This window comes from Notamacropus eugenii, chromosome 1 (assembly GCF_028372415.1).
Source record: "Notamacropus eugenii isolate mMacEug1 chromosome 1, mMacEug1.pri_v2, whole genome shotgun sequence".
Classification (NCBI taxonomy): Eukaryota; Metazoa; Chordata; class Mammalia; order Diprotodontia; family Macropodidae; genus Notamacropus; species Notamacropus eugenii.
This window is the reverse complement of record NC_092872.1, coordinates 587,158,812-587,186,330: the sequence shown is the minus strand read 5'-3', so window position 1 is coordinate 587,186,330 and position 27,519 is coordinate 587,158,812. Positions and strand designations below refer to the sequence as shown.

Here is a 27,519-nt window from a genome sequence, read left to right as displayed (position 1 = left end):
ACAGTTCCTTTCCTTATCTCTTTTAATTAAATTGCTTTTTGCTTTTGTTTTGTCTGAGATTATGACTGCTAACCCCTTCTTTATTTTATATCAGTTGAAGTATGATAGATTCTGCTTCAACCGCTTCTCTTTACTCTGTCTCTGTCCTTCAAACATGTTTCTTGTAAATAGCATATGATTCTGTTTTTAAATCCTTTCTCCTATCTGCTTTTGTTTTATAGGTGAGTTCATACCATTCATGTTTACAATTCATCCTGTTAGTGTTAACAGAAAATAATTAAGAAACTGTATGTTCCCTCCATCCTTTTTCCTGTTTATTCTTTTCTCACCTTTCATCCTGTTTCTCCACGCAAATGTTTTGTTTCTGACCATTGCCTCTTCTAAACCACCTCCCCTTCTATCAGATCTCCTGCTTCCCCCTTCACTTATTTCCATCCCTTTTTATTTCCCTATAGAGTATGAGATTTCTGTATTGAACAGTGTGTTATTTTATATCCGAGTATGTTATTTTCTGTTTGAGCCAATTCTGATGAGAGTAAAATTCAAGTGCTGCCTGCCACCCTCCCTCCATTTTTAACTCCACTGTAATTGATCTTTCACATCTCTTTTACGTGAGAAAATTTACTCCATTCTTTCTCTTCCTTCCCTCTTTCCCCAGTGCAGCTTTCTTTCTCAGTCCTTAATTTTTTTTTGTATATCATCCATTCATAGTCAACTCACACCTGTACTTTCTATGTGTACTTCTTCTAATTTCCATAATAGTGATAAAGTTCTTAAGAGTTAAAAGTATCATCTTCCCATGTAGGAATACAAATAATTTAAGTTTAACTGAATCTCTTATATTTTCTCTTTCCTGTTTACCTTTTAATGCTTTTCTTGAGTCTTGTATCTGAAGATAAAATTTTTGTGCAGCTCTGGTCTTTTAATTAGGAATGCTTGAAAATTCTCTATTTTGTTAAAGGTTTGTTTTTTCCTTTACATTCATTTTTGCTGGGTAGGTGATTCTTGGTTGTAATTCCAGCCTCTTTGCCTTCTAGAATATCATTTTCTAAGCCTTCTGGTCCTTTAATGTAGAAACTGATAAATCCTGTGTAATCCTGACTGTGTTTCTATGATATTTGAAATTTTTCTTTCTAGCTACTTTCAGTGTTTCCTCCCGGGTCTAGGAGTTCTGGAATTTGGCTATAATATTCCTGAGAGTTTTCAGGTGGTGAGTGGTGAATTCTTTTAATTTCTATTTTGCACTTTGGCTTTAGGATATCAGGGCAGTTTTTACTGATGATTTCTTAAAATATGATGTCCAGGCTCTTTTTTGATGATAACTTTCGGTAGGCCAATAATTCTTAAGTTATATCTTCTGGATCTATTTTCCAGGTTGGTTGGTTTTCTAATGACAAATTTCACATTTTCTTCAATTTAAAAAATTTCTTTTGATTTTGTTTTATAGTTTGCTCCTGTCCTATGGAGCTTCCTTCCATTTGCCAAATTCTCACTTTTAAGGAATCATTTTCTTTACTGAGTTTTTATGGCTCCTTTTCTGTTTGGTCAATTCTGCTTTTTAAGGAGTTGTTTTCCTCAGTGAATTTTCATTTATTTTATTTTTTTGCGTGTGTTTCTTTTATGAAACTATTGACTGTTTTTTCATGATTTTCTTGTGTTAGTATCATTTATTTTCTTCTACATCTCTTATTTGATTTTTAAAATCTTTTTTGAGCTCTTCCAGGAGTTCTTTTTGGGCCTGAGACCAGTTCACATTTTTATTTGAGACTTTACATGTATCTATTTTAATATTTTTGTCCTTTCTATGTGCTTTGATCCTCCCCTCTCACTATAGTAATTTTCTATCATCAGATTCTTTTTGTTTATTTTTCTCATTTTTTCTGCCGATGTCGTGATTTTTTTACTTTAGGTAAAAATTGGGCTCTTTTCCTGGAGTGGAGAGGAAACAGTCTCAAACTTCTTGTTTTGAGGACTTGGGGCCTTGCTGTTGTCCTGCACTGGAAGAAGGGTCTTGTTGCTGGCTTTCATGAGCCTTAGGGATGTGATGCTGGTTCACACTGGGGAGGTGAGTCCTTAGGGATGGTGCCTCACTGCTACCCTACCCTAGGGGGCAGGGTCACACTGCTGGCCTGTCCTGGGGGTGATGGAACCTTGCTGGTGGCTTGAGCTGGGGCTTGGTCTCCCTGCTGGGTTTCCTCAGGGCTTAGAGTCTTGCTGCTGACCAATAGCAGGGGGTAGGAACTTGCTGCTGGCCTGCACTGGCTGGCCTCTGGTCAGGGGTACTCATTGTTGGTTTGCACTGGGTACATGGCCTTGCTGGTGGCTTGTTCAAGGCTCACTACAGGCCCTCTGGAGTATGGCTGACAGCTGGCTTGCTCACTGAACTACACTCCTCTTACTCCAGTGAGACAGACATTTCTGACTGACCCTCTCAGCTTTCCTGAACAGGAAAACTGCTTTACTACTTGAAAATTGGTTCTAAGGTGTTATCGAAAGGTGGTTGGGAAGGGAATTTGGGAGAGCTCAGGCAAGTTCCTGCCTTACTGCCATGTTGGTGCTGGAAGTGACGTTCAAATAATTTTCAGGGTCCCAGCATGGGTGCACTTGAATTTTACCTTTAAATAGCATCATATTCATGGTAGTGACTCAGTAAATATTTGCTGAATTTAAGCAAACCACCAGAAATCAGTGACTGGTGCAGTATGCTATATTGTGAGAATGCCATGGTTTGGATATTTTCCCACTTGGGCTGATTCTATCTTTTTTATTTTGTACTGTGTAGTATTTATTGTAATAGCATACTGTGACTCATGAGGCAGAGAGCTACCTGTTCAGGGAATGATTTACTCTTCACATGTTTTCTTTTTGTCTTGGATTATTTTATTATGAGTGCATGTGTATCTTTGTATCACAAGTGATCTCAAGGAAGTAGGATGTAGGACAGGGTGGAAAAAACTAAGGTTAAAATGGTTGATGACAACAAAGAAAGGAGGGGTCAAGTACCACACCCTGACCATGGGAATAAAAGTTAACTCTTAGATGTGGTATCCTCATGCAAAAGGAAAGGAGGAAAGGGATGAGCCTTAGGAGAATGGGCATAGGGGAGGATATAAGGTTAATGGTGGATGCTGGTGAGAGTTAAAGATCTTCCCTGCCCATTAATAGGCCTTTTGTTAAGGTACCTTTACAAGGATACTTTTGTTTTTGAGAGGCACTGGGTCATAATGGTCATGCCCTCTAATTCTGAAAAGGGCACATTAATACCCTGCAGTGAGATTTACTTTGGGGCTTACTCATTGAAATTGTTTGTTTGGCCAGATGAAACTCTGGGTAGCCACTAAGAAGTGCCCTTCCTCCCCCAGCTTTGAAAACCCAGATGTCGGTGCTTCTCTCTCTGATAACTATGTATGTATATAATGGTCAGATGGTTTAATCTGTGTGTTGATCTGTGATGTACGTTGGAAGCCCTGTCTGTTGGTGTTTATTTCTCTGCTTATATTTTCTCTGTTGATGAATGTAATTAAAGAAGATTGTTGATCCCCTAAAAGTTGCTTTCCTTTTAGAAAAGCAGATGTAAGAACCTGTGCAACAGGCCTCCCCCACCCTCCATGTATGCTGGGGTCCTTGTTACAGAGAGGGAGACTGGCAATTTGCGTGATTAACAAGTATGTGGTAGAGTTACAGTTACTAGCCTTACAACTTGTCTTGTAATACAAGATGTAATCCGCATATTCCTGGTCCATTGATCTTCTCTGCTTATTTCAGCAGGTACAAAACATAGACTTGCCATTTTTGAAGGTTATAACTTGGTAGGTAATGGGTCATGGCAAGAGACTCAGGAATTTGGTGAGTTCTGATTCCTCTGGAAGCTCACATAATGACCCTGGTTAAAGATAATATTAATTTTTGATACATAGAATTTATAATTTGTGAACCTATTCCCTCAAATCCTAAATCACTCCTCCCTTCCTCAGCCAATTTCCAAGGAAAAATTATTTATATTGGTTGTCTCTTCTTCCTCTCTTCTTCCTCGTTCTTCAACCTTTTGCAGTTTGAGTTCTCACTTCTTAACTCACCTAGAATTGTTTTCTCAAAAATAACCACTGAACTTGTCAGATCTCACAGTCTTTTCTATATCCTCATCCTTCTTGACCTCTTTTTAGTTTTTGTATTTGTATCCTCTTCCTCTAATACTGTACCTGGCAGGTAGTTGGTATTTAATAAATGCTTTTAGATTGCTTATTTGTCCTGAGCCGCACACAGCTCAGACTTTTCCGTGATCTTTTTTTCTGTCATTCACAAATGTTCCATTTACATGGTCATGAAGGAGGGTAATGTGGTGAAGGAGTATGATGGAGGACCTCAAGTACTATATGATCTGATTGATATTTATTGTGCTTTTGTAGAAGGTAGGTTCTGATAACTGACTCAGAGTTATACCTGGTGAATTTTATATACTGGAGAATTTGAAGAAATTTGAGTGTCTTCTCTGCAGAGTTTATCATGGGACTTTTTGGAACTGTGGCTTTGTTGGCCCTACCTTTCCTCCAAGAAATGACAGTATAAATGATATCTTTTTAGTGAGTTTAGCTCTGTAACATAAGCTCATCCCAATAACCTAGCATTACATGGGCTGCCTGTCATGTTAAGTAAATGTCATTCAACTGTATCCGACTGATGAATCCTTATTTGGGTTAATGTGGACCTAGAGTTAGCCTGTGTGGAGTAATGTCTTTCAAGTTTTATAGCTTTGTAATCAGGATAGCTAGGTTTTACAGTGAGTAGGGTGTTGGAACTTAAGAGTTAGGAAAACCTGAATTCAAATGTGGCCTCAGGCACTCACTAGCTATGACCTTGGACAAGTCACTTAACCCTGTTTGTCTCAGTTTCCTTATATGTAAAATGAGCTAGAGAAGGACATGGCAAACTACTCCATTATCTTTGCCAAGAAAACCCTAAATGGGGTCACAGGGCATTGGACATGACTGAGATCGAAACTACTGAATAACAACACAACATCAACAGCTGTAAAAGTCAGATGTGGTTTATGTGCTCTTTCTTTTAAGCATGTCTTTTTCTTTCTTTCTTTCTTTCTTTCTTTCTTTCTTTCTTTCTTTCTTTCTTTCTTTCTTTCTTTCTTTTTCTTTCTTTCTTTCTTCCCTCTCTCCCTCCCTCCCTCCCTTCCTTCCTTCCTTCCTTCCTTCCTTCCTTCCTTCCTTCCTTCCTTCCTTCCTTCCTTCCTTCCTTCCTTCCACTTATTCACTGAATGGGCATCACCTCACTCTAAGCAAGTACCTGAATAGGCCTTAGGAAGAAAAGGCCAAGGTCTCCCATTGCATCCTGGGTCATCTCCAGTCATCCTGATGAATATCTGGTCCCTGGATCCAGAGGGTTCATGAGGAGAAAGTGAGCCTGGTGACCTTACATAGCCCTCCCTCACTCAAAACAAAGTCCAATGCAAGTCATGTCATCACTTCTCTGATGGCATGGTCTTCTTTGAAAACAAAGGACAAACACAACAACAGTGCTTGCATGTATATATAGCATATAAGCCACATGAATTGCTTAAGCAGTTCATGCTAAATTTTAGTTTCTTTTTTAAATATAAAGTCAGAGGAAAATCCGGAATGCAATTGCAGAGTCCTTTCTGTTATTGTAGTGCTTCTCTTTTTTTTTTCTTCCTTTAATTGTCAGTAAAGAGTAGCTTTGACCAGCTTGCAAAATAGTGAAAGGCATGAGTTTGGCACAAAGTAATGTGCTCCAGAGAGAACATAAAACAGGTCAATAAAATCTCAGTGTTTTCTCTGTTGTTACATTTCACTAAAGAACTGACCTCAGGTTTTTATACATTAGAAGTAAAAAGGATGATTAAAAAAGCAATTCCCTACTGGCCCACTTATTCCATTTCCATTGAAACCCAGGAGGGTTCTGAAAGGAGGTGTGATATCAGAGAAGTGTGAAACTTACCACCTTTCCTTTCATATCCTTCTGTGGCATATGGAGAGGAAGCAAGTGCCAAGGGCTCTCAAGAGAGGGGGAAAGTTGCCACCATACTGTTAGCTCACACATACCCAGAGCTTGCCTGACCTGACTGGAAACCCACAACAACGTATGTTATCTATTTACTTGCAATTGGCCTAAGCAGTATTTGAACACTTAAAGCATTAAATGTCTATGCATCCATCAACATGGTTTTATGTCAGCTGGCTCACTTCATGATCTATTGTAGGATTTAGAATTAGAAAGGATTTTAGAGATTATAATCCAATCCTCTAATTTTTATTGATGTGTAAATAGGCTCAGAAATAGTCATATCTGGATAATGTAAGTTTATTACAAGATGGTATATAATTTCTTGCATGTTGCTTATGGTATTCAGGGAAAAGTCATAAAAAATTGCTTGCCCATGCAAGTCAGTGCCAGAGTTAGTATTTGAATCCGGACTCTTTGGCATCAAATTCAGTACAATTTCCACTATGACATGTTGTACCTTAAAGTTATCTGGATTCAGCAAACATTCATTAAGCACCTTTGCATTAGATAGGAAATTTGAGAAAAGGTCTAGGTCGATCATTTATGTTTTGATTTAGAATGTAGGGCATGATGAACAACCATCTAGGGCATAGCTCTTTTGCTTTTGGCTATTTAAGGCACTTGGGCTACATTTAAAATTTGAGGATGTAAATGAATAGAAAGCAATTTCTCTGAAGAGCGAGTAAAAGATAAAGTCAGTTGTATGAATTGTCTGAAATTTGCCTGTTGAAAATTGGTTTTTTATCATTTACTTGTCATTCCCATTAATCTTAACACACCAATAAGGCTATTTGCACAGTATTTTTTTGTAACTCCCACTAATGAGTTTTTAATGAAATTGAAATTGAGTAGCATGGCTTGGCCTGTAGTAGAAAAACAAATAGTTATTACAGCAGCCAAGTTAACTTTTGTTAAGATAGCTAAAATGATCTATGTACATATATATTCACTGTCAGCTTTTTAACAGTTATCAGTAGCTAACATTTATATAGTAAAGTTTGTGAAGTGCTTTACATATTTTGTCATTTGATTCTCACAACAACCCTGAAAGATTGGTACTATTACCTCCATTTTGCAGATGATAAAATAGACTGAGAGGTTAAGTGACTTGTCCAGGTTCACACAGCTAAGTGTCTGAGGCAGTAATTGAACTTGCGTCTTCCTGACTCTGAGTCTAGCAATTTATTTGCCATGCTACCTATCTATCTTTTGTTATTGATATTGATATCCCTGCCTGGTGGCCTATTCTCCCTTACTCTCTCATCCTGACCCTACTTACCCAAACCCCTGCAGGTCTTAGCTTCCTAACTTTGACCTCCTTTCTTTTAAATGAGACTGAAGATTTGAGGATGAGTTGATTGGAGTACATGGCTAAGCATCTGAGGACAAAAGCAAGGTGCTATTATTAGGTGTTAACATCATTGTTACTGAGATGAACTCTCTTGAGTAGAGAGATAGGGCATGGTATTTGCTTTGTTTGTATTTGATAGATTCATGTTTGTATTCATTTGTTGTGTCCATTAGATTATGAGCTGAGTGTTCTTTTTCCCCTTTTTTGTATATCCAGCACTTAGCACAGTGTCTAGCTCATTGACTGGCTGCTGTTTATGTATGTACAAGAAATGTTTTGTTCTCCTCAAATAGTTTATTTGAGTATGCTTGATACTGACATATCATGACATTGGACATTATGAGAAGGCTAGTAAATTTAAGCCATTTGACAAATATTTCAGAATCTACCAATGAGGCTATTAAAAAAATACATAAGATTAATTTCACTTACAAAAAGCTATTATCCACATTAATGTAACTTAATTTTTAACAATAATTTAGTGTTTTTGTGTAGTGTGTCTTGCACATTTATTCTACATTGACATTTAATATCTTAGTACAGTGAAACTCTAAACACACCACATGATTTTTTCTCTTGTCATCCATTCACAATCTTTTTTTTGTAATTTTTATTTTTGTTTAGTTCATAAATTTTTATTCCTTTCAAAGAATTCTGTCCTGTTGTGAGTTTTTGGTAGCTAGTTGTTTAAAAAGTTTTTTGTGGTGTTCTTTGTTACAAAAATATTTTATGAATGAAGTAAAGCACTTCTTATTGTTAAAGGTATTCAAGTCTGTGTCTATGATTTAATGTTACCTATGGGTAGTTGTAGAAATACCGACTTGAAAGGAGGCAATTTGTATATCTTAATTGTATTTGCAGCCCCCAAAATAGACATATTTGAAAAACATGTATTTTAGGAGCTATTTTTTTCCTACTTTTGACAAGCCTGTTAGCTATACTAGCCTGTTTGTAAATCCTCCTTTTAAAGGCTCACAAGTTCACTTTGTTTGATCTTATGGCATCATCCATTCGTTTATCAATTCTTCAGATCCTCTCTAGATTTTGGTGTCATAATCAAGACCCTTACTGGCTTGTTCTCTGAATGAAATCTATCACTAAACAATTATTTCAAATATTCCCTACAAATTTTGTTCAGTGTGTGTTTTAGATCTGAACAAATATAGTCAAGAATTGAAAAGAAAGAATGAAACAGTGTTAACTTGTTTTTTTTTCTTGGTCCATGGTGAATTTGGGGGCATATTGAAGTAGGGGATTTAATACTATGTCTTGAGTCAGGCCTTATAAGCATCAGCCATGGGTAGGTAGCTCAAAGTTTTTAAGAACTGTTTTCTTCTGTGATAGCTCTGCTCTTAGTAGTGAATCCAGTCATTGTAGTCTATACAAACTTAATTAAGAAAACCCCTGAATAAACCTGGGTGAGGGCAAACAATCACTGTTCTTTTTAATCAGTATTTTAGAAGCAGAAAATAGTTTCTTTCCTGAATAAAGGGAGATACAGTTGATTTCATGCTTTAGAGCAGTGATAGTCCTCATTCACACCTAATTTGACCTGCTATTGGTCATTTTATTAATTTAGACTTTTCCTACCATGGGATAATTTCCAAGAGAAGCTGACATGCAGATGTCAAAATTAAGCCTTTCATTGAGGTCAGTGGATGCCTTCATTTCAGAATAACAGAATTCCACTCAGCATAGGCACAAGTCTTGCCAAAAGTAATAATGTGGTCTACACTATTCCTTTATGATGACCCATTTTTGTCTGACCCCATGGTGGTACCAAGAAAGAAAAGCAATTCTAGAGCTTAGTAGAAAAGCTATTAATGAGATTTATTATAGGAAAGAAAATATCGTGGGATAGAAAAACCTTCGTGCATGATAAACTTCTTGAAAAATCCTTCATGGCCTCAGTGGTACTTTTTTAGTGATCAATATCAATTTCTCCAACATTAAGTGGATTGGGAAGGCATGCTTTCACTTAAGACTGGAAAGAATACTACGCTGGGAATTTAGGAGCCACGACTAGATGGGGCTTTATCACTAACTCACTATATAATATAACATTGGGATAATCAAACATCATTTTTATAAAATTGTTACTGTCAGTTTTGATTGTTTAGTCATCAAGTTAATTATTGACACCAAGAAAGGATATCTTTCAATTCCTTTGACTCTTCCAGGGGCAAAAGACCATGTAGCACTTATCTGAAAAATTTTACCTGTATTTAGTCCTTTATTCTTTCTAAAACTAGACCCTCAGAGATTTTGCTTTTTCTTTTTTGACAAAAGGGATCATTGCTAATGAATCATCATTTAGGTTCAGAATAAAATTATTGCTATAAATCAAACCATCATGTATAGTACATCCAAGATTTTATTATCTGAAATTTATTTTTTACAGACAGATTTTGACTGACTTCTGTATGGAATATTTGATATTTGATAACTGTAACAAGACCCATAGAAGATAATGACTTTATTTTTAAAAGATTATTTGAATGAGACTTTTGTACCACTTAAATGCTGCTGGTAATAAAAAAATGATCAAGATTTATGTTATTTTCTCCCAGAGGGTAAAGGGAAGAGGAAAAAATAAGATATTCACAGTGGATATACAAGGAAAAAGAAAGGGGACATCTGAAAACCATACAAAGAGAAAAGAAGAAAATGAGTATACTGTAGTATTGATTGTGAGTCTTTATGGATAAAAAGAACAATAATAATAGTTAACATTTTTATAGGTTTTAAAGTTTGTGAAGCACTATCCTAACCCACATATTATCTTACCTTATTGCCACCACAATCTTGGGAAGTAGGTGCTATTTTTCTCTATTTTACAGATAAGTAAACTGAAGCTGAAAGAGGTTAAATGAATTGCTTAGGGTCACAGCTAATGTAGCTGAGACAGGTTTCAGATTCCAGTCTTCTAAATTTCTAAGTTTAATGCTCTACATTTTATATATGTGTATATCTATGTCTATATCTAAATACATATATATGTACATATGTGTATACACACACACACACACACACACACACACACACACACATATATATATATATATATATATATATATATACACACATAATGTATGTATTGTGTGCTATTGTGTGCTATCTTTTACCATGTAGCATCCAAAGGACAGCACAACAATTCAGGCAAAATATCTTGCAGTTGAGGAAAAGAGGCTTTCCCTGTATAGTTATGGGCTAACGTACTTCATTTAACCCATGTAAGTAGCTTCAATTTCGTTAGGTGGAGCTGGCAGATCTTTTGAACTTAGGAGTTCTGAACTGCAGTAGACTGAGACAGTTGGAAATTCATACCAAATTCAGTGTTGGAGGAAAGATGCAAGAATATAATAGGAAGACCAGAAAAGATAGCATTGTGGGAATATACTTCCTTGTAGACTCAGCCAAAGAAACACCTTTTTATTTAGTTCTATCGTGCATCCTTTATTAAATCTTTGAAAATTTTGAAAAATTTGGCCCTAGATGCTAAACACTGATTTTTTATTCTTCTCAAAACTAAAAATTCAGTTCTATATTCATATCACCTTTATCATTATATTATTAGTCCTTTAAAAAACATGCCCTCTGTTATATTTCCTTTTAAGTGTTCAGAGAGTAGTCCATTTGACTTAGGTGGTTTCTCCTTAAGCATATGTAGGACAGAGAACCTCCTAAAAAGAGAAGTCTTTTGTCTTGAGTAAAGGAGTGTAATAAATTGCCGCCCCCCCCCCCCCAATCCCTTGGACTCTGATGAAGAGGAAGCACCCTTCCCCACCGGGGAAGAATCATCAGTTTCCAACACAAAATACAACTTTGGCCCCTTATTGAAAATGTCACTTGATAAGTATGCACATGACTATGTCCAAAAGCATTCATCAGGAATTAAAAACCCATTGCATAGATTTGGAGTGCAGGCACAGATTCAGAATTAGAGATGAAAACCTATCTCCTCTGCAACCTTTACCCCTTTCCCTCTGCCATTTCCCTTGTAGAATAAAAAACCTATCTATTTTGTACTCTTTACTAGGAATATTACATTGAAATGGATCTGTCTAGTAAATAAAATAATTTTCATTTTTACATTCATGCAGTAAACTTGCTTTTATGCACAAAAGCTGTTGCTTCAGTATCTTAACTATAGTCTGAATTAGCTATGAAAAACAAAACCCAAAGCAACAACAGTATGGTGATGTTACTGAGTGTTCAGCACTGCCCTCTTCCCCACAATAAAACACAACCTTTAGTAAGTCCTATATAGTAATCTACTTTTAAACCAATATAATTAAAGATTTTATTTTTTTCCCAATAGCAAAAACTTCCTTTAGTAAGTAATGAACATTAATGACTGAATTGCCTACCCCTCAGCTCCTACATTTACTAGGCACCTAGTTGTCTGGGTCCCTAATCCCCTTCCTTTTTTACAGACTCAGGTATCTAGTCCTTCAACTCTCACCTTTCATTAAATCTAGCATTGTAGACATAGGTTGTGTTACAACTGTAGAATAAAGAACATGAAAATTTGGGTATATCTGTACAACAGAAAGCCAAACATCTTATGATCTGATTTGTTTATAATGTCATTTGATAGAGTGACATGTTATGTAGTTCATTCTTACAGATAGGGAAGCTTTGCTAAAAGATCACTCTATTTGTCCTCTCCAACTCTGCCTGAATGCCAACTGGATGTTTATCTTACAGTTAAGGTTTTCCCAGCAGATCTTTGCATGTTAATCTGACACAATTAACACAGGTCATTGACTAGCCTCTCTTCATAATCATTGGGTCACAAGCTTAAATGCTTCAGATACAGTTAGTTGTGTTTCACATATAAAAAAAAAGAGCTCACTGAGTTCAAAACTCAACTTTTAGTCAAGATGCTATACATGTAGTAGGTGACAAGACTCTTTGATAGACATAGCTCTTGGTGTCACAGGCTTGAGAAAGTGCATTATAAATTTATTTTAAATATTTTGAATTGATAAGATTTTTGAAAGAGTATGTGATAGTGGCCAAAGAATATGAATTGACCCAGCATTTTCTCCAAAGTTAAAAAGAGATATTAGAATGACTGTTCATTCACAAGATTTATAGAGTACATGCTAAACAGAAACTTTGAGTGGTACTACCAATATTTAGGTTACTATAAGTTATAGAGTCAGCCATTCTAGGAGGAAAAGTCTTTATTTTTAACCACACTCACATCCAGACCTAAATTTGACTTGTGACCTCAAAAGGAAAACTTAGAAAATTGGAATAAACCATGTAGGATCAATATGAGGAGAGGAAAAGAATATTTTTCTTCAAAGATTTCCCTAGTACACATTCACCAGCTCTACTTACTCCCTCAAAGCATTAATTTTCTCTCAGCACCTGTCTTTTGAGAAATTCAAAATATGGCAAATAGAAGTTGATATCTCTTTTCCTTTCTGAAACATTCCAAAAGGATGATGGGTGCTTTTAGAGGTGGTACAAATAAAAACATCTCACAAGTCTGCAGATGAAATATGCTTTAACTGAAGCACAATAAAACTTGGTAAAATTAAAACTTTAAACCTCTTTTCCCATTGCCTTGAAAGGCACTGAACCAATGAGGCTGCACAGTAGCAAATGAGATCTAGGCTCGTTGCCATCTAAAATACAGAGTGTGTTTTTCTTTGGGAAGCCTTAGGAGAGGAGAAACTTAAATCTGCAACTGTATTTGAACCTCTATAGGCACATGTTGGAGACAGTAAAACTTCAACAGCAGTGCTTTCCTCAATTGAGTTGCCTACTCAAAAAACAAAAAAATGTTCTAAGAAATAGAAGAAATACATTTATATTCCTTTTGTGGTAAGGAGGGAGGTCTTTTTTGGCAAAGTGTCTGTTCTCTTCCAGTTTGGAAACTAATCCTTGCATTCAAAGCTTGTTTCATCCAGTAGTTCAGGGCGAACTGACTTTTTGTGTCGTGAGTATTTCAGTCTCAGAGTATTACCTATTTCATCAACCTCTTTCAAGACCTGCAATGAGAATATTAGAATACATTCTTTCAATCATCATGACACTGATTTAGACTCTTTTGCCTTGAGGAGATCATGTAAATAGCAAACACCATATTAGATATACTTACAATATTGTTTTTGTGGTAATCCATTTTAAACAAAGAGTAAGATTTTGTAATTATTTTTCTGAACCTTAACCCTTAACCCAATTTAACTTTAAATTGTTGATTTGATCCCTTTACATCCTCAAAATCCTACTTATCCTTCAAAACACTTTGCATATGTCTTCTTTCATGAATCCTTGCTTTGACCTTCTACCCTTTCTCTTCACCCACCAACTCGAAGTGATTAATAGATTCGTCCTGCTTCTGAATCTGGGGGTTGTGGTGCAGTGGGGAGTAATGGCATTGAAGTCAAACTCACATTTTCTTCTCTTTAAAAAAATACTGGACAATATTTTCCCTCCTTCAGTTGTACAGTGTCATTTCCATTCTCTACATAAACAAGCAAGTTATCCTGCTTTAATGATGAGGAAGTTTATGATCACAAATTTTAAGTGATTTTTGGAAATGTTAACGTTCTTCCACATGAGAGATAATTTTCAGGCTACTAGCCTCTTAATTGGCTGTCCGTGAGTCTCTTTAGGACTCCGTAGTTGTGCAAAGACATTAGAAGTGGGAACTCCTACTCTAATAAATTATTATTACTATTAGAGACAATTTTTTTTGGTTGTTTGGCATTTGTTTGGTGTTTTGTATATTTCAAAGTATTTTCATCTGAAAAATTTGTTTGATACACTTCCCCTCAAGTTATCTTGTGTTTATTTTCTCTTTACATGTAACATTTTCCCATTAAAGGGCAAGCTTCTTGAGGGTGCGGACTGTGGGTTTTTTTGGGAGGGAGGGGTATTTCTGCTGTTTAGTACAGTTGCTTTGTATGCAGTAGATACTTTATAAGTTCTTGTTGAATTTAAATGAATCTGGAAAGTAGGGATAGCAATATTTGCACTGCTAACTATCTCATGATTTTTGTGAGAAAAGTGTATAAGCAGAAATGGGTCTAAGCTATTTCAGGAAGGATTTACTCTAGGCTAAATACAGAATTATTAATAATAAAAGTTATTAAATATTAGAATGGATCAGGGGGAGACAGGTGGATTCTGTTCACAGAATCTCCTTCTTAAGACCTTTACAAATGACAGAGTGGTCTTAAGCCAGAGGAAAAGACTAGATGCCTCAGGTGTCCTTGTTTTTCTTTAAAGTCCTCAAAGCTGTCTCTGTGATAATCACAAGATTTGACAGCCAATCAGTCAACAAGCATTTTTAAGGACCTTCTGTGAGTTAGGCACTGTGCTGACTGTTCATCTTATAGTAAATAAAATGCAGAACTGGCATTATGTGTGTGTGTGTGTGTGTGTGTGTGTGTGTGTGTTGGTCAGGAAATTACATAAATCTTAAATTCCAATTTATTTCAATTTAACAAGATTTTATTAAGTTGCTGCTATGTACAAAGCACTGTACTAGGTATTGGGAATGTAAAGACACAAATTTACATGTGCGTAGTTAAGTAAATACTAAAGTCATAAAAACTAAATATGATGTAATTGCATTTTTTCTGTTTCTGTGAGTATAATGGGTACACTAACAATTGTGGTCATTGAAAAGACCTCCTGTAGGAGGGGGTATTTGAAGTGAGCTTTAAAAAGTGCAAGGGATTCAAAGAGGCAGAAGTGAGGACATGACTTGAGAGACAGAATTGTGTGTACAGGAGAACAGCAAGTTAAACCAGTTTGACTGAAGCATAGAGGGAATGATGAAGAATAATGGGAAAGAAGTCTGGAGAGATAGGCTAGAGCTAGATTAGGAAGGTATTTAAATGGCATTATTCTTCTTGAGTGGGAGATTGAAGTGGTCAGACTTGTGCTTTGGGAATATTAGTTTGGTAATAATGTGGAGGATGGATTGGAAAGGGGAAAGATGAGAAGCAGACAAATTAAGGAGCTGTTGTATTGGCCTGAGTAAGAGGCGATGAGGACCTTGTGGGGGGGTGAGTGAAAGGAAGGGGAGAGATGTAAGATATGTTGTGGAGGTAGATTCAATGAATCTTGGTAACTGATTGGATATGGTTCATAAGGGAGAGCTAAAGAAGTTAGAATAGGCTGATTTTGAAATTGTGAAGATGGGTAACTGGAAGGGGGGAAATAATGAGTTCTGTTTTGGTCATGTTGAAGTTTGAGAGGCTTAGGCAATGTCCAGATGGAGAGGGGTTAGGCAGTTTGACGATATGGAATTTAGGAAAGAATTAAGGGCTGGATATATAGATTTTGGAGTTACTTGCATAGAGCCGATAATTGAATGTGTAGGGAGCTGATGAGATCACTGAAAGGGAGAGAGAGAGAGAGAAGGAGGGAGGGAAGGAGGGAGGGAGGGGGAGAGAGAGAGAGAGAGAGAGAGAGAGAGAGAGAGAGAGAGAGAGAGAGAGAGAGAGAGAGAGAGGGAGAGAGAGTAGTAGAGAGAAGAGAGCCCAGGAGTGAGGTAAGTATAAATTCTAGTTTTCTTTCTTTAGAATGTCTGAGATAGCATATTCTTCTCAGACTCACAGAGGAAAGACTGCAATAAAAGATCAGACAAAAAAAGCCTATTTGTAATTACTTTCATATCACTTAAGACTAGATTTCTTTGTTGGATCTGTTCAAGTGGGTTCTTGGTCTAGCGGATCTATTATGATAGGTTTCTTTGTTATTTAACAATTGTAAGACACACCTAGTTGTATTGTGTTACGTCAGTGTTATTTGTTAAAATTACAAAATCATAAAGCTCAGAATTTGAAGGTACTTTAAAGGTCATCTCTGGTTTTTAGCATTTGTAAAGTGAAGGCTGGAAGTCATTCAGCCTTCAGTTGCAGATGTCCTAGGGGGTTGGCGGTGTAGGATGAGGACTTCTTAAGTCATCTCATTGCACTTTTCTATAGAACTAATTTTTAGGAGGTTTTCCTTACATTGAACATAAATTTGCGCTTCTTGAATTTTATCCCATTGCCTGCAGTTCTGTTCTTTGCAAGCAGAACAAACAGAACAAGTTTAATCTGTTTTTACATAAAGATTATCATCATGGTCCTGCTCACTCCCCAAGGTCTTCTCATCTCTGGGTTAAACAATTCTAATTTCCTCCAATGGATCCTTAATTCAGCAATAGAAAAATGTAAATCATCTAGTTTTATATCATACCAAAAATACTGGCTTAACCTAATTGGCTGAATTTTTCATTGAATTGGCTGCTCATCCAGTCACCCCCCACCCAACTTACTGAATTTATTAAATAGTTGGGCATCTTGTTGTCATTGGCTTAGTTTGTGTTTACTCTTTTAATTTGTATTTTTTTTCAAGTCACCCATCAGAGACCTAGGAACCTCCAAATGTTAAACAATTGAATATTCTTGAAAACCAAAGTGACAGAATTTTCTGGGCCACAGGACCACAAAGAATCCAGGACATCTTGAGAACTTACCGTGTCCAGCATTTCCCGAGTATGTGAAGATGATATACAAAACCGGGCCCGAGCTTCTAACAGTGAAGTGGCTGGAAAGCCCACTACTACAACAGCAATTTTTCTTTGTAATAGAATTCTTGCAAATGCACTGTGAGGGTGGGGGGTGGAGTGAGTAAAATAAAAAGAGAGAATTAGAAATAATCCAACACTATCCAGAAAAGAAAAGGAATGTGAGGAGTTAAAATTATTTGCGGCCAATGCTTGAAAACAATGGAGGAAATTTACAGTTTCTTTAAAATATTTCTTGAGACTTCATTGATCTGTTTTTCATAAGTATAGGCATTTCTCTCACCGGTATAAACTGTAGACCTCTTTGGGAATTTCTGGGAAAAATAAATTGAGATTTGGTAAGCTTGATGATTAGTATCTTCAGATGTAGTTAGGCTGATACTTGGATAACAGACAAACATGGACAAAGCCAGTGGTAGAACTCTGTCTAATGCGGTAAGATCTTTTAGAGTTTGTGCTATGTTAGAATACTCTTCAACAACCCAGGGTTGCCTTCACACTTTGAGTGAGGGGTTTTACCATCTCAGTGAGTGGAGATGATAATTTTGCAACTGTTCAAATATAACTTGGAACTGATTAGTCAATTAATATTGAGACCATGCTAAATATAGAATCTTAGGGCCTATAAAAATTGATAAGCTCTTTGTAAATGGCAATATAATCTGACATCAAAAAGAGGATTTTAATGCCTGCTGAATGTTCTTTGAAAACTATGTGCGTATGTAGTGCTTTAAAATTGGCCAAGCTTCTCTCTAATACAAAAGACTGATCTTTGAAACATGATGATTTGTGAAAATCAAAGTTGCAGGTACCTCAAAGTACAGTAGTGATGTGTGGTGGCTGCAACTTATTCCCAGTGATGACTTATGCATATGAAAGTGGAATAAAGTATATAATTTAATACTTAATGGGAACCATCATCTTAGACTTTAGGTACAGTATTTAATAGTGGGGCTCTCAACCTACCCATGCTTTCTTATCTCTTGCAGCATTTTCCATGTCCTAAAAATGTTCCAAATAATATACTGGAGGCCTTTTTTGTAAGTCTTTTAGCATTGTTTGGCTACCAATGTACTACCTGGGTTTTACATGTTCTCTTATTTAAAACTTGTTTTAAATTGCCTTTTGTCTTTAAGCTGGAGTAATTTCCCTTTAAACTGCCATGTCCCATTGAACTCTTCATTGTAATAAACAAATTTGGCTTTATGCAAAGTCAAATAATATCCAAATTGTATCTGACAGTGTAAACTACATTCTAAAATTATAGTCCTTATCTCCCTACTGAGAGGAGGAAGGAATATTTACTTATCAGAAATTTCTGGGACCAAGATTTTTCATTATGTATCATTCATTTCAGCTGCTCTAGTGTTGTCATTTACATCAACACATATGCATGTATATATATAGATACAGATGTGTGTGTGTGTGTGTGTGTGTGTGTGTGTACACATACATATTACTCTTGGTTTGGATTTCTTTACTTTGGATCACTGCAAAGAAATATTTCCACATTTCTCTGAATACTGCATATTTGTAATTTCTTGCAGTATATACTAATATTCCATTCTACTTATATATCACAGTTTATTTAGTCATTTCCTAGTCATTGGGAATCTGTTTTGTTTCCTGTTCCTTTGCTACCACAAAAAGTACTACTATGATATTATTAGGACAAATTCATGCTGAGATGTGCTGGTAAATGCTTAACAAGCAGCTCTCTGAAAATGCCAGACATGCTTTTAAGGTTAATCTGTGTTACTCATATTTTCTCCATTACTTTAAGTCTGGATAAAGCACAAAATAATAAATGAAACCCTGATTGACAGTGTTTTCAGATTTGTGAGATATAAATGCGTACCCTGAAATTTTAGCTGTTGACTCAGAGGTGTTATGAGCTGGCTTCAGCATGCCCCTGTTATGCCTGGTATATTGTGTCAAGGAATATGAACAGTTGAGTAACTTTACTCACATAATTCTAAATTGATTTCCAGAAAGATTTAATTGACTCCCAGATCCCCAAATGGTGTACTCGCATTTTCATCTTCTCATAGCCCCAACTTTGACTCTGTTGGAGTTAAGTGTACATTTCTATCATTATTCGTGATTTGGGTAATTTTTTCATACATTGTTGCTAATTTACACTTCTTTTGAAAATTATTCACATCCTTTGACCACCATTCTTTTGGGGAATGCCTCTTTGTCTTGTAGGTTTGTAACAATTCCTTATATATTTATAAAATCAGACCCTTAGCAAAGATTTTAATACAAAGATTTTTTTCCTATTGATAAGATTCTCTTATCATGCTGAGATCTTTAATTTTGATCATGCAGATGCTTTCGAATTTTATATAAATTGTCTATTTTTAATTAAGAATTCTCTTACTAATGATAGTTGTGAAATGTGAAAGGTTCTTCCTTCTATTCTCCTCTACTAAAAAAATGAACTTTTTACAATTTAGGTTACATATTTACATAGAACTTGACTAAGAGGGCTAGTTTAAGTCCAATTTCTGCAAAACTGTCTTCTAGTTTTCCCAACAGTTCCTTTAGACTACATATGGTAATGTCACACTTTGTTCTTTTTTTTTATTCTTTCTCTTGAAGTTCTAGACTTATTTTGAGGTTTTTGGTTGTTTTTTTTTTTTTTGGCCTAGTTCTCTGCATGTTTGTTATAGCACTAATCTGTAAATTAATTTTGGTAGTTATCATTTTTGTTATTTTGCTACAACCTAACCATTAACAATGAATTTCTCTTTAATTATTTAATCTTCTTTTATTTAAGAGTGCTTTCAAGTTTTCTTTATATAATAATGTCAAGTGGTATCTCTGTGGGTTAACTCAGAAATATTTTATGCATTTTGTAATTATTTCAAATGGACTTAATCTTTTAGTATCTCCTATTTTTCCACTTTTTTTTGGGTACTCTGTAGAAAATGCTAATGGGGTTTTTGTGGATTTATCTTCTATTCTACTACTTTGCTGAAGCTATTAATTTTCTTTTTTTTCAGTGCCAAGTCTGTGGGATTTTCTAACTCAATTAATATGTCAATTTTGTCTTCTCTTTTCCTATGTTTATACCTTTGATTTTATTCTCTTGTCTTATTGCCATACTTAAGATTTTTAGAATGATTTCAAATAGTAGCATGGAGTAGCAGCACTTTTGCTTTTCCCTGGGACTTATTAGAAAAGTTTCCAATATTTCATCATTTCAGATAATACTGACTTTTGTTTGAGTTTTATACTCTTGATTACATTAAAGAAAATCCTTTCCATGCCTGTGATTTTTGGTGTTTTTTTTCTTAAAATATAAATAATTGCTTGTTGTAGCTGGTCCACCTCTTTGGTCATGTATCACCTGATTATCTTTGTGCACTAGGTTATTGTAAGTAATATGCTGCAGGTTATGTACACCCACCATTTCTATTGCTTTTTGGGTCACCTACAGTTTTGAGTCTTATGTTATCTTCCAAAAAAATGTATGATCAGAAAAGGAAGTAAATTGTTTAAATTTAAGTTCAACAAAAATTTTTTAATTACTTTCTCTTACTAGGTAGTATGCTTGGTGCTTGGAATATAAAGACAGAAATGAAACAAACTTGCCCTCATGGTTTATATCTTCTCTTGGAATCACAACATGTAAATACAGTATAATTGAGGATAGAGAGAGCATTGACAATTGGGGAGATCAGGAGGTGACACCTGAGCTATTTCTTGAAGAAGTTATGGTTCTAACAAGATTAAGGTAGCAGTGCATTTTAGGTAAGGGGGACAGTTTGTAATGTAGCTTTGTTAGTTACTCAAAGATCAGTGCTTACTGCATGTCACGTACTGTGTGGAGCACTGGGATAAAAAAAAAAAACAGCCCTGCATTAATAGTGAAAAATAATAGGTGGAGAGCCTTGAATGTTGTATGACATCTCTGTAATATTAGAATAGCTAAAGGAAGACCTATACAGGGGATCTGTTGAGGGCATGGACAAAAATATTGAAGGGTAACAAAATGTGGTTAGGTTGTAACCTGTATACAGAAGTAAGAATTGCCTACATTGATGAGTTAACGGATCCATTGAATTATAAAAATTGCTAATAACTAGAAATAGCTTATTTAAAGTATTTAATAATAATAATAGCTAACATTTATATAGTGCATGCTGTGAGGCATTATGCTAAGTACCAATATCTCATTTGGTCCTACCAACAGTCCTGGGAAGTATGTAAAGTTATTATCCCCACTTTATAAACAAGGAAATTGAAGGCTGACAGAAGTCAGATGACTTGCTCAGGATCACAGCGCTTATAAGTGAGGTTAAATTTGAACCTAAGTCATCCTGATTGTAGGCCCAGTGCTTTATTGACTCTACCACCTCGCTGTCCAAGCACCAAAACCACTTAATCATCCTGTGCAAATCATACACTTGCTTCTTTGTGATATCTTTAGTAGTCAGGAAATACTGCAATAGGTTGAAGCAGGTAGATCATGCAGCTTAAGGTACCACTCTCACCTCATGATTCAATTTCATTTCCAGGCTCCAGGGCTCTTATTTCCTTTCCTAAGAGTAGAACATGCAAAGAATCTATATGTACATGCGTTCATATGCATACATATATGCATACATATGTTTATATAGCCTAGGTGGACTGTGATAGAAGAGATAGTTCTTGAAGCATGCTTAGATAATCCCTGCTTGGTTTGAAAGACACCATGCGCAGGAGTTTTTCCTTTATGATGGTAAAAATGTAATTAGCTTCAAAATTGAAAAACCTCATGATTTAGGTTATTGAGCTAGAATTGAGTGTACATTTAAAGAGATGACCCACTCATTGCTCTCTGCTTCTTGGCTTTGAAGAGAGAGGGCTACATACAGTTGCCTTCTGAGTGAGGAGCAGTTGCTCAGTCTCCTGGCTGTTTACTTGGTAACCTTGAAAACATGTTTTGCCTTTGCAAGGCTGTTTCTGGGACAGGGATACCTCCCTTTTGTGTCTTCTTCCATGACTAAGCAGCAAACTGGAGATGGCTGGGGCCAAGCAATGAGTTTGGATTTGTATGTTCATAAGTTCCACTTGTAACTAGGAGCAGTAGCAGTAGTCTACAACAGTAGAAACATTTGCAGATGGCTGGTGAATGACATTTTGAGGACAGTGAGATTGTGACACTTCATTACTGAGAAAATCCTAGAAAATCACTGATCCTCAGAACCCAGCAGAGAGTTAGACTTAAGAGGAACTGCAGGAGAACTCCATGAAGGGAGAAAAGAACCTGCCATATATGTCCTCTAAACATATACATCACTACCCTTGTGTTTTAAGTTTGATTCCACTTTACTTTCAGATATTGCCTATATTTATGGGAGAATATACCCCAGCTTTTGGAGGAACTGTTTTGTACCAACTATTCTTACTATAACTGCTTAATAAATATTTTTGTAAAAACTAATTTGAGTTCGCTAGCTCAGGCTTATCAGTTAGAAGTGCACTGATGAGAGTTTATGGATAACAGTACTAAAACCTCTAGAATCCTGTGGGAAGGAGTAGTCAATCTCCCTTTGAGAACTTTAAGAGTGCCTAATTATGGAATGTTCCTGAGAGTAGGCATTACATTTAGAAGGAAAAATCCACACAGATACTTCAGAGACAAACCAACTAACCAGAGGAAATAAAATGGAATTATTCATACATATGTGCAAGACACCAAAAAAAAAAAAAATGGAGAGAGGTTTATATCTATAGGGATTAGAGAGGTTAGGCAAATTATTTTGATAGCAGCTCTCATTGATCTGTTATTTTTAAAATTTATAAAACACTAGCCCTGTGATATAGGAAGAACAAATATTATTATTTCCATTTTATAGATGAGGAAACTGAGATTAGGTAAAATTACTTTTTTATAAGCAACATTAGACCAAAATTCCAAGCCACTGCAAGTTTCTAAGACAAATACCCTTTCTAATAGAACTTGCTATGATTTTTTGATATATCCATGTGGGTCAAATTATCAGACTTTTTCTTTTGTAGCAGCAGCAGAGATTCTGGAATGTAAAGCCTCAAAGTTTGGACAAACTCCTGCATATTTATGTACAAATGACAGACATTAGACAATAGGACATAAACTTGAAAAGTGAATCTTTTCTTGTTAGTCCCTGTAAATCCCATTTGGCAACCTTTAATACCTGAATGAATCCACCCAGATGAGAGAAAAATGCTTCAGAGCTGTTGTTAGCATTAAAAAGTTGCTAAGTCTGTTTTTTTAGGCTTGGAGCCTGACAGCTCTATAGAAACCTTCAAGTCATAATTCAGAAATAAGGCTTGAACCAGATGGAAGAGAAATGCCATAAATTCATTCTTCTTTTTCAGAATTTTAGTGTTTTGTCCTGCAAATTTCAAATGGAGATTTATCAAGCAAAGCAATGAAGACAGAATTTTTAAAGGTCAATAAAAATTACATAGCCACTCTGTTGAAGTAAAAACTGAGAATTAATCTTTATATTTGGGGTGAAAAAATTAGATGAACATGGTGAATTTTAGCTGAGAAAGCTGTAGGAAAAAGGGGGTTATTTATGCTTTTTCTTCATTACATAGTAGAAGGTTATCCATAGAATTATACAGGAGGAGAATTCAACAATTATACATGAAATAAAGTGCTTTTAATTCTGTAGTGTAAACTACTTCACTATCTCAGGTCAGCTATCTTTGATACCAAAAGGCCAACTATATAGTCTTCATGCCATTTGTTTTCACCAAAGGAATGAATGAAGCTTTTTCTGGTACATAGAAAACATGACTATATTGACCCATTATATAAATAAGAAACTTTTCTGATGGTTTTCTCAAGAAATTTAGTTGAAGAAAGAAGGTGATATAAAGACCAACAGCTGACGGGACTGGGGCTGGTGGATCAAATGAGGTTTTATTTTTAAATATGGGGGAGACATTGGTGGCTGGTAGGCAGCTGGGAAACAAATAGCCATTAGGTAGAGATTAAAGGTTAACGAGAGAGTAGGAATGATAAAGGACATAGTCTTCTGAAGAAGGTGGGATGAAATGGGATCGAGGGTTCATGAGAAGGTCATTCATGTTGACAAGGAGGACTTCTTCATGGGAGACAAAGTTGAAGATGTAGGGGAAGACAGCTGTTATATGAGATGAGGGGAAAAGAGAATATTGGAGAATAGCCCTACTTTTTTGTTTAAATATGAGATATTCAGCTGAGAGGATAGGGGAGGCGATGCCACGGTGATCTTAAGGTGATCTTGTTTGAAATAGCTGTTGTGGTGCATGGAATTGATTAGGGAGTTATAAAGCATTGCCTTCCAGTGAGAGCTTACTTGAGATTATGTAAAACAAAAGAAAAAAAAATTTTCCAGCTCCAATTGGTACCTTGTGAATAGGAACAAAGGAGGGGGATGGTGGGAGTAATATTTCAGTGAAAGGAAATGGGAATAACGAACTCTTTGTGTGTGTTTGTCCTTCATTGCTGAAGAAGACCTCGCCAACAGAGAAATAATGACATGACTTGCACTTGACTTTGTTTTGAGTGAGGAAGGGTTATGCAGGTCACGAGCCTCACTTCTCCTCCTGAGTCATCTGAATCCAGTGACCAGATATTCATCAGGATGACTGGAGATGACCCAGGATGAGGCAGCAATTGGGGTTAAGTGACTTGCTCAGGGTCACATAGCCAGTGAGTGTCAAGTGTCTGAGGTGAGATTTGAACTCAGGTCCTCCTGACTCCTGCACTGGTGCTCTATCCACTGCACTACCTAGCTGCCCCAGCTAACCCTTTGTGGGATACTGTTAGAATAGAGGTGTTAAACTCAGGGCTTCCAGAACCATGATACTCCTGAATGTGGCCTCAACCAGATTAAAATGTAATTGGGAAATAGTTAACAAAAAAGTTAAAAAAGATACAATAGAAGATATTGTTAATATATAGTTTTCTGAGTCAGTATGTTGCTGCTTGCCCAGTTTAGTGGCCCCCATTTCTATTTGAGTTTGACACTACTGATGTTAAGTATAACCGATTTACTGAAACGGAGAATTATATAGCTCACATATCAGTGATATCCTGAGAATAATTGAAGACTGGAGGTCATGGTGAAGCTAAAGAATAGGTCTTATAATAATAGGGATTATAAAGCATAGGAAAAGGTGGAAGGACATATGATTATGACCAATATACCACTGTCTATAAAATAATTTTATTAGTTATAATTTTCGTTAAATTGTTGAGGTCTAAGGACAGTGACTGCAATTATTTGTTGTCCTTTATTTCTCTAAAGAGTCCTTCTATGAGTTATATAAGTATATATCTTGAGTGCATTTTTATAGATTAACTCAGAAGTATTTTATGCATTTTGTAGTTATTTTGAAAAGAATTTCCCTATCATTTCAGCTAATGCCTTTTGACTCCTTTTTACCCTCAGCCACTGATGGTAGGGCTTTCTAATTTTAGAGCTCTCATGTTGGGAATTGGAGAGTTGTAATATATACCTGGTTTCCTACCAGGTAGAAACTACTTCAGTTGGTTGCAGCTGGTCCTTAGCCACTTTATCTTTGGGATCCACTATGTGTTATCTGATCTCCTTCTGCACATTTGTTCACCTTTTCCTTGGGGTGGCTGAATGTGTTAGTCCCTTGTTAAAGTTAAGAGTAGGAGCCCAGACAGAGTTACTTAGGATTACTGCTGTGGAAAGAGTATTAGACTTCATCTTAGCCAAAATGCTAAAGGAAGGCTAGAGTAATTGGTAATTATGGATAGTGTATGGATGAGAGAGTGATGGAGTGGAATGTTAATTTGGCTATATGATGTTATCTGTATTTCAGAACAGAATACATTGTTTGGAGATTTTTACCATCAATTTTTCTTTTATGTTGCAGTTTTAATAACTGTACATGTGATGCATTACTTGTTGTTAGGAAGGTAGTAGATTCTGGGAGTTATGGTAACACAGCGTTATGTCACATAATCTATCATTTGACCTTCCTAGACCACTTCATATGATTCCAATTCCGTCTCTCACATTCTACATTGTCTTATACTTATTTGTATACATGTGCTGCCTCTGCTAATAGATTGTAAGCTCTTAAAGAGTTGAGACTATGTTTTTAATTGTCCTATCTTCAGTGTGCAGCATAGTGCTTTGCACATAGAAGACTTATAATTTGTAGAACTGAATTGGAATTAACACTGCCTTTGTTTTGGAAACTGTACTTCTAGGAATAAGATTACTTCTACTTTTTTTGGCAGTCACATCATGTTGTTGGTTCTCATTGAGCTTTCAGTCAAAACCTTTAAGTTTATGTATCTTTCTCATGCAAATTGCTTTGAAACCAGGTTTCCCTCATCTTGTACATTGTGCTTTTGACTTAATAAAACCAAAGCCTAGAGCTGCATTTTTCGCTATGAAATTTCATCTTTTAAATTAAGGCCCATTGTTCTAGTCAATCAACATTCTTTTGATTCCTGATTTTATCATTTAATCTCCTTCTCCTCCCTATTTTGTGCTATCCCCTAATTTGATTAACATTTCTCCTTTTTAATCTTCATACCCCACATCTTACTTGTATCCTAAAAGCATGCAGTGTGCATAGTAAACATTTAATATTTGTTGAACTGAACTTATTGATTGAAGCATCAGGCTAAAGACAGAGCAACTAGAGGCCTATCTCCAATTTGACATTAATCTATTAATCAACACTCTTTAGGTACAAATGCTTAATCAGCTGTGAATTCATATAATTATACTATCACTTAGTCCCATACTTCTTTGATATTTATGGCAGTTCTGTTATTTCTCCCTTTTAAAAAGTATTTGAATAACATCTTCCTTTCTTCAATCCAATTTCTCCCATTTTCCAAGATCTTACAAAAGAAACTGACAATGACGCAACAGTTTTATCTGACAGTTGTTTTAGTAATGTAGTGGTAATTCATCTTGGTATTATGATGTGAATTCAAGGGCAGGCAAAAGTTGTCTCATATTTCTACTTACCTATGTTTCAGTCCCATATGAACTTTTATTTTAAGCCTTTTTTCCTCTGAAGATCATTGTCATTCAAAACTAGAGAATTTATACAGTATTTTCAAATCTCCCTACTAAGACACCCCTAGGAACTAAATGAAGACAAATACAAAAGACCTTTTATAGAAATTTAACCTAAATAATTTAAGAAATATTAATTGCTTGTGAGTAATGATGTCAGTATAATAAAAATGAAAGTATTGTATGAATTAATTATCATATTCAGTGCCATAGCAATCAAACTATACCAAAGGATTATTTTACAAAGCTAGAAAAAATATCAAAATCATCTGGAACAATAAAAGGTCAAAAATCTCAAGGGAAAAAAAATGAAACAGTACCATATCATAAACTGTATATTACAAAGCAGTAATCATCAAGACTAAATTTGATTTATTTAAATCCTATTTAAAAGAGTGGATGATCTGTGGTATAAGCAAATGAACACAGCACAGCAGTGTTTGGTAAAAAAAAAACAAAACAAAAACCAACCATTACTGGGGTATTATTTGATAAAAATTTCCAAGAAAAGACTGTCAGAAATTAGACTTAGTCTCAAATCATATACC

General features: G+C 35.7%; 1 protein-coding gene and 1 long non-coding RNA gene across 4 annotated transcripts in view; one reads left to right on the top strand and one right to left on the bottom strand.

The window, feature by feature from the left end:
* LOC140520515 (uncharacterized) overlaps window positions 1–27,519 on the top strand; it is a 98,098-nt gene that overhangs the window by 23,697 nt on the left and 46,882 nt on the right. Inside the window, exons 2-3 of one of the 3 annotated variants that reach the window (XR_011972543.1) lie at window positions 1,138–1,210; window positions 1,910–2,065. The exons of the other annotated variants lie outside the window; for them this stretch is intronic. This is a non-coding gene — a long non-coding RNA (uncharacterized lncRNA). The remainder of the gene's footprint in view (window positions 1–1,137; window positions 1,211–1,909; window positions 2,066–27,519) is intronic. 3 annotated transcript variants of the gene reach the window in all.
* SPTLC3 (serine palmitoyltransferase long chain base subunit 3) overlaps window positions 12,559–27,519 on the bottom strand; it is a 199,602-nt gene continuing 184,641 nt past the window's right edge. The window contains exons 11-12 of the mRNA XM_072634471.1: window positions 16,881–17,010; window positions 12,559–13,392 (exon numbers count right to left, since the gene is read on the bottom strand). Coding sequence (XP_072490572.1) covers window positions 13,279–13,392; window positions 16,881–17,010 — 244 coding nt within the window. The 3' untranslated portion in view covers window positions 12,559–13,278. The remainder of the gene's footprint in view (window positions 13,393–16,880; window positions 17,011–27,519) is intronic.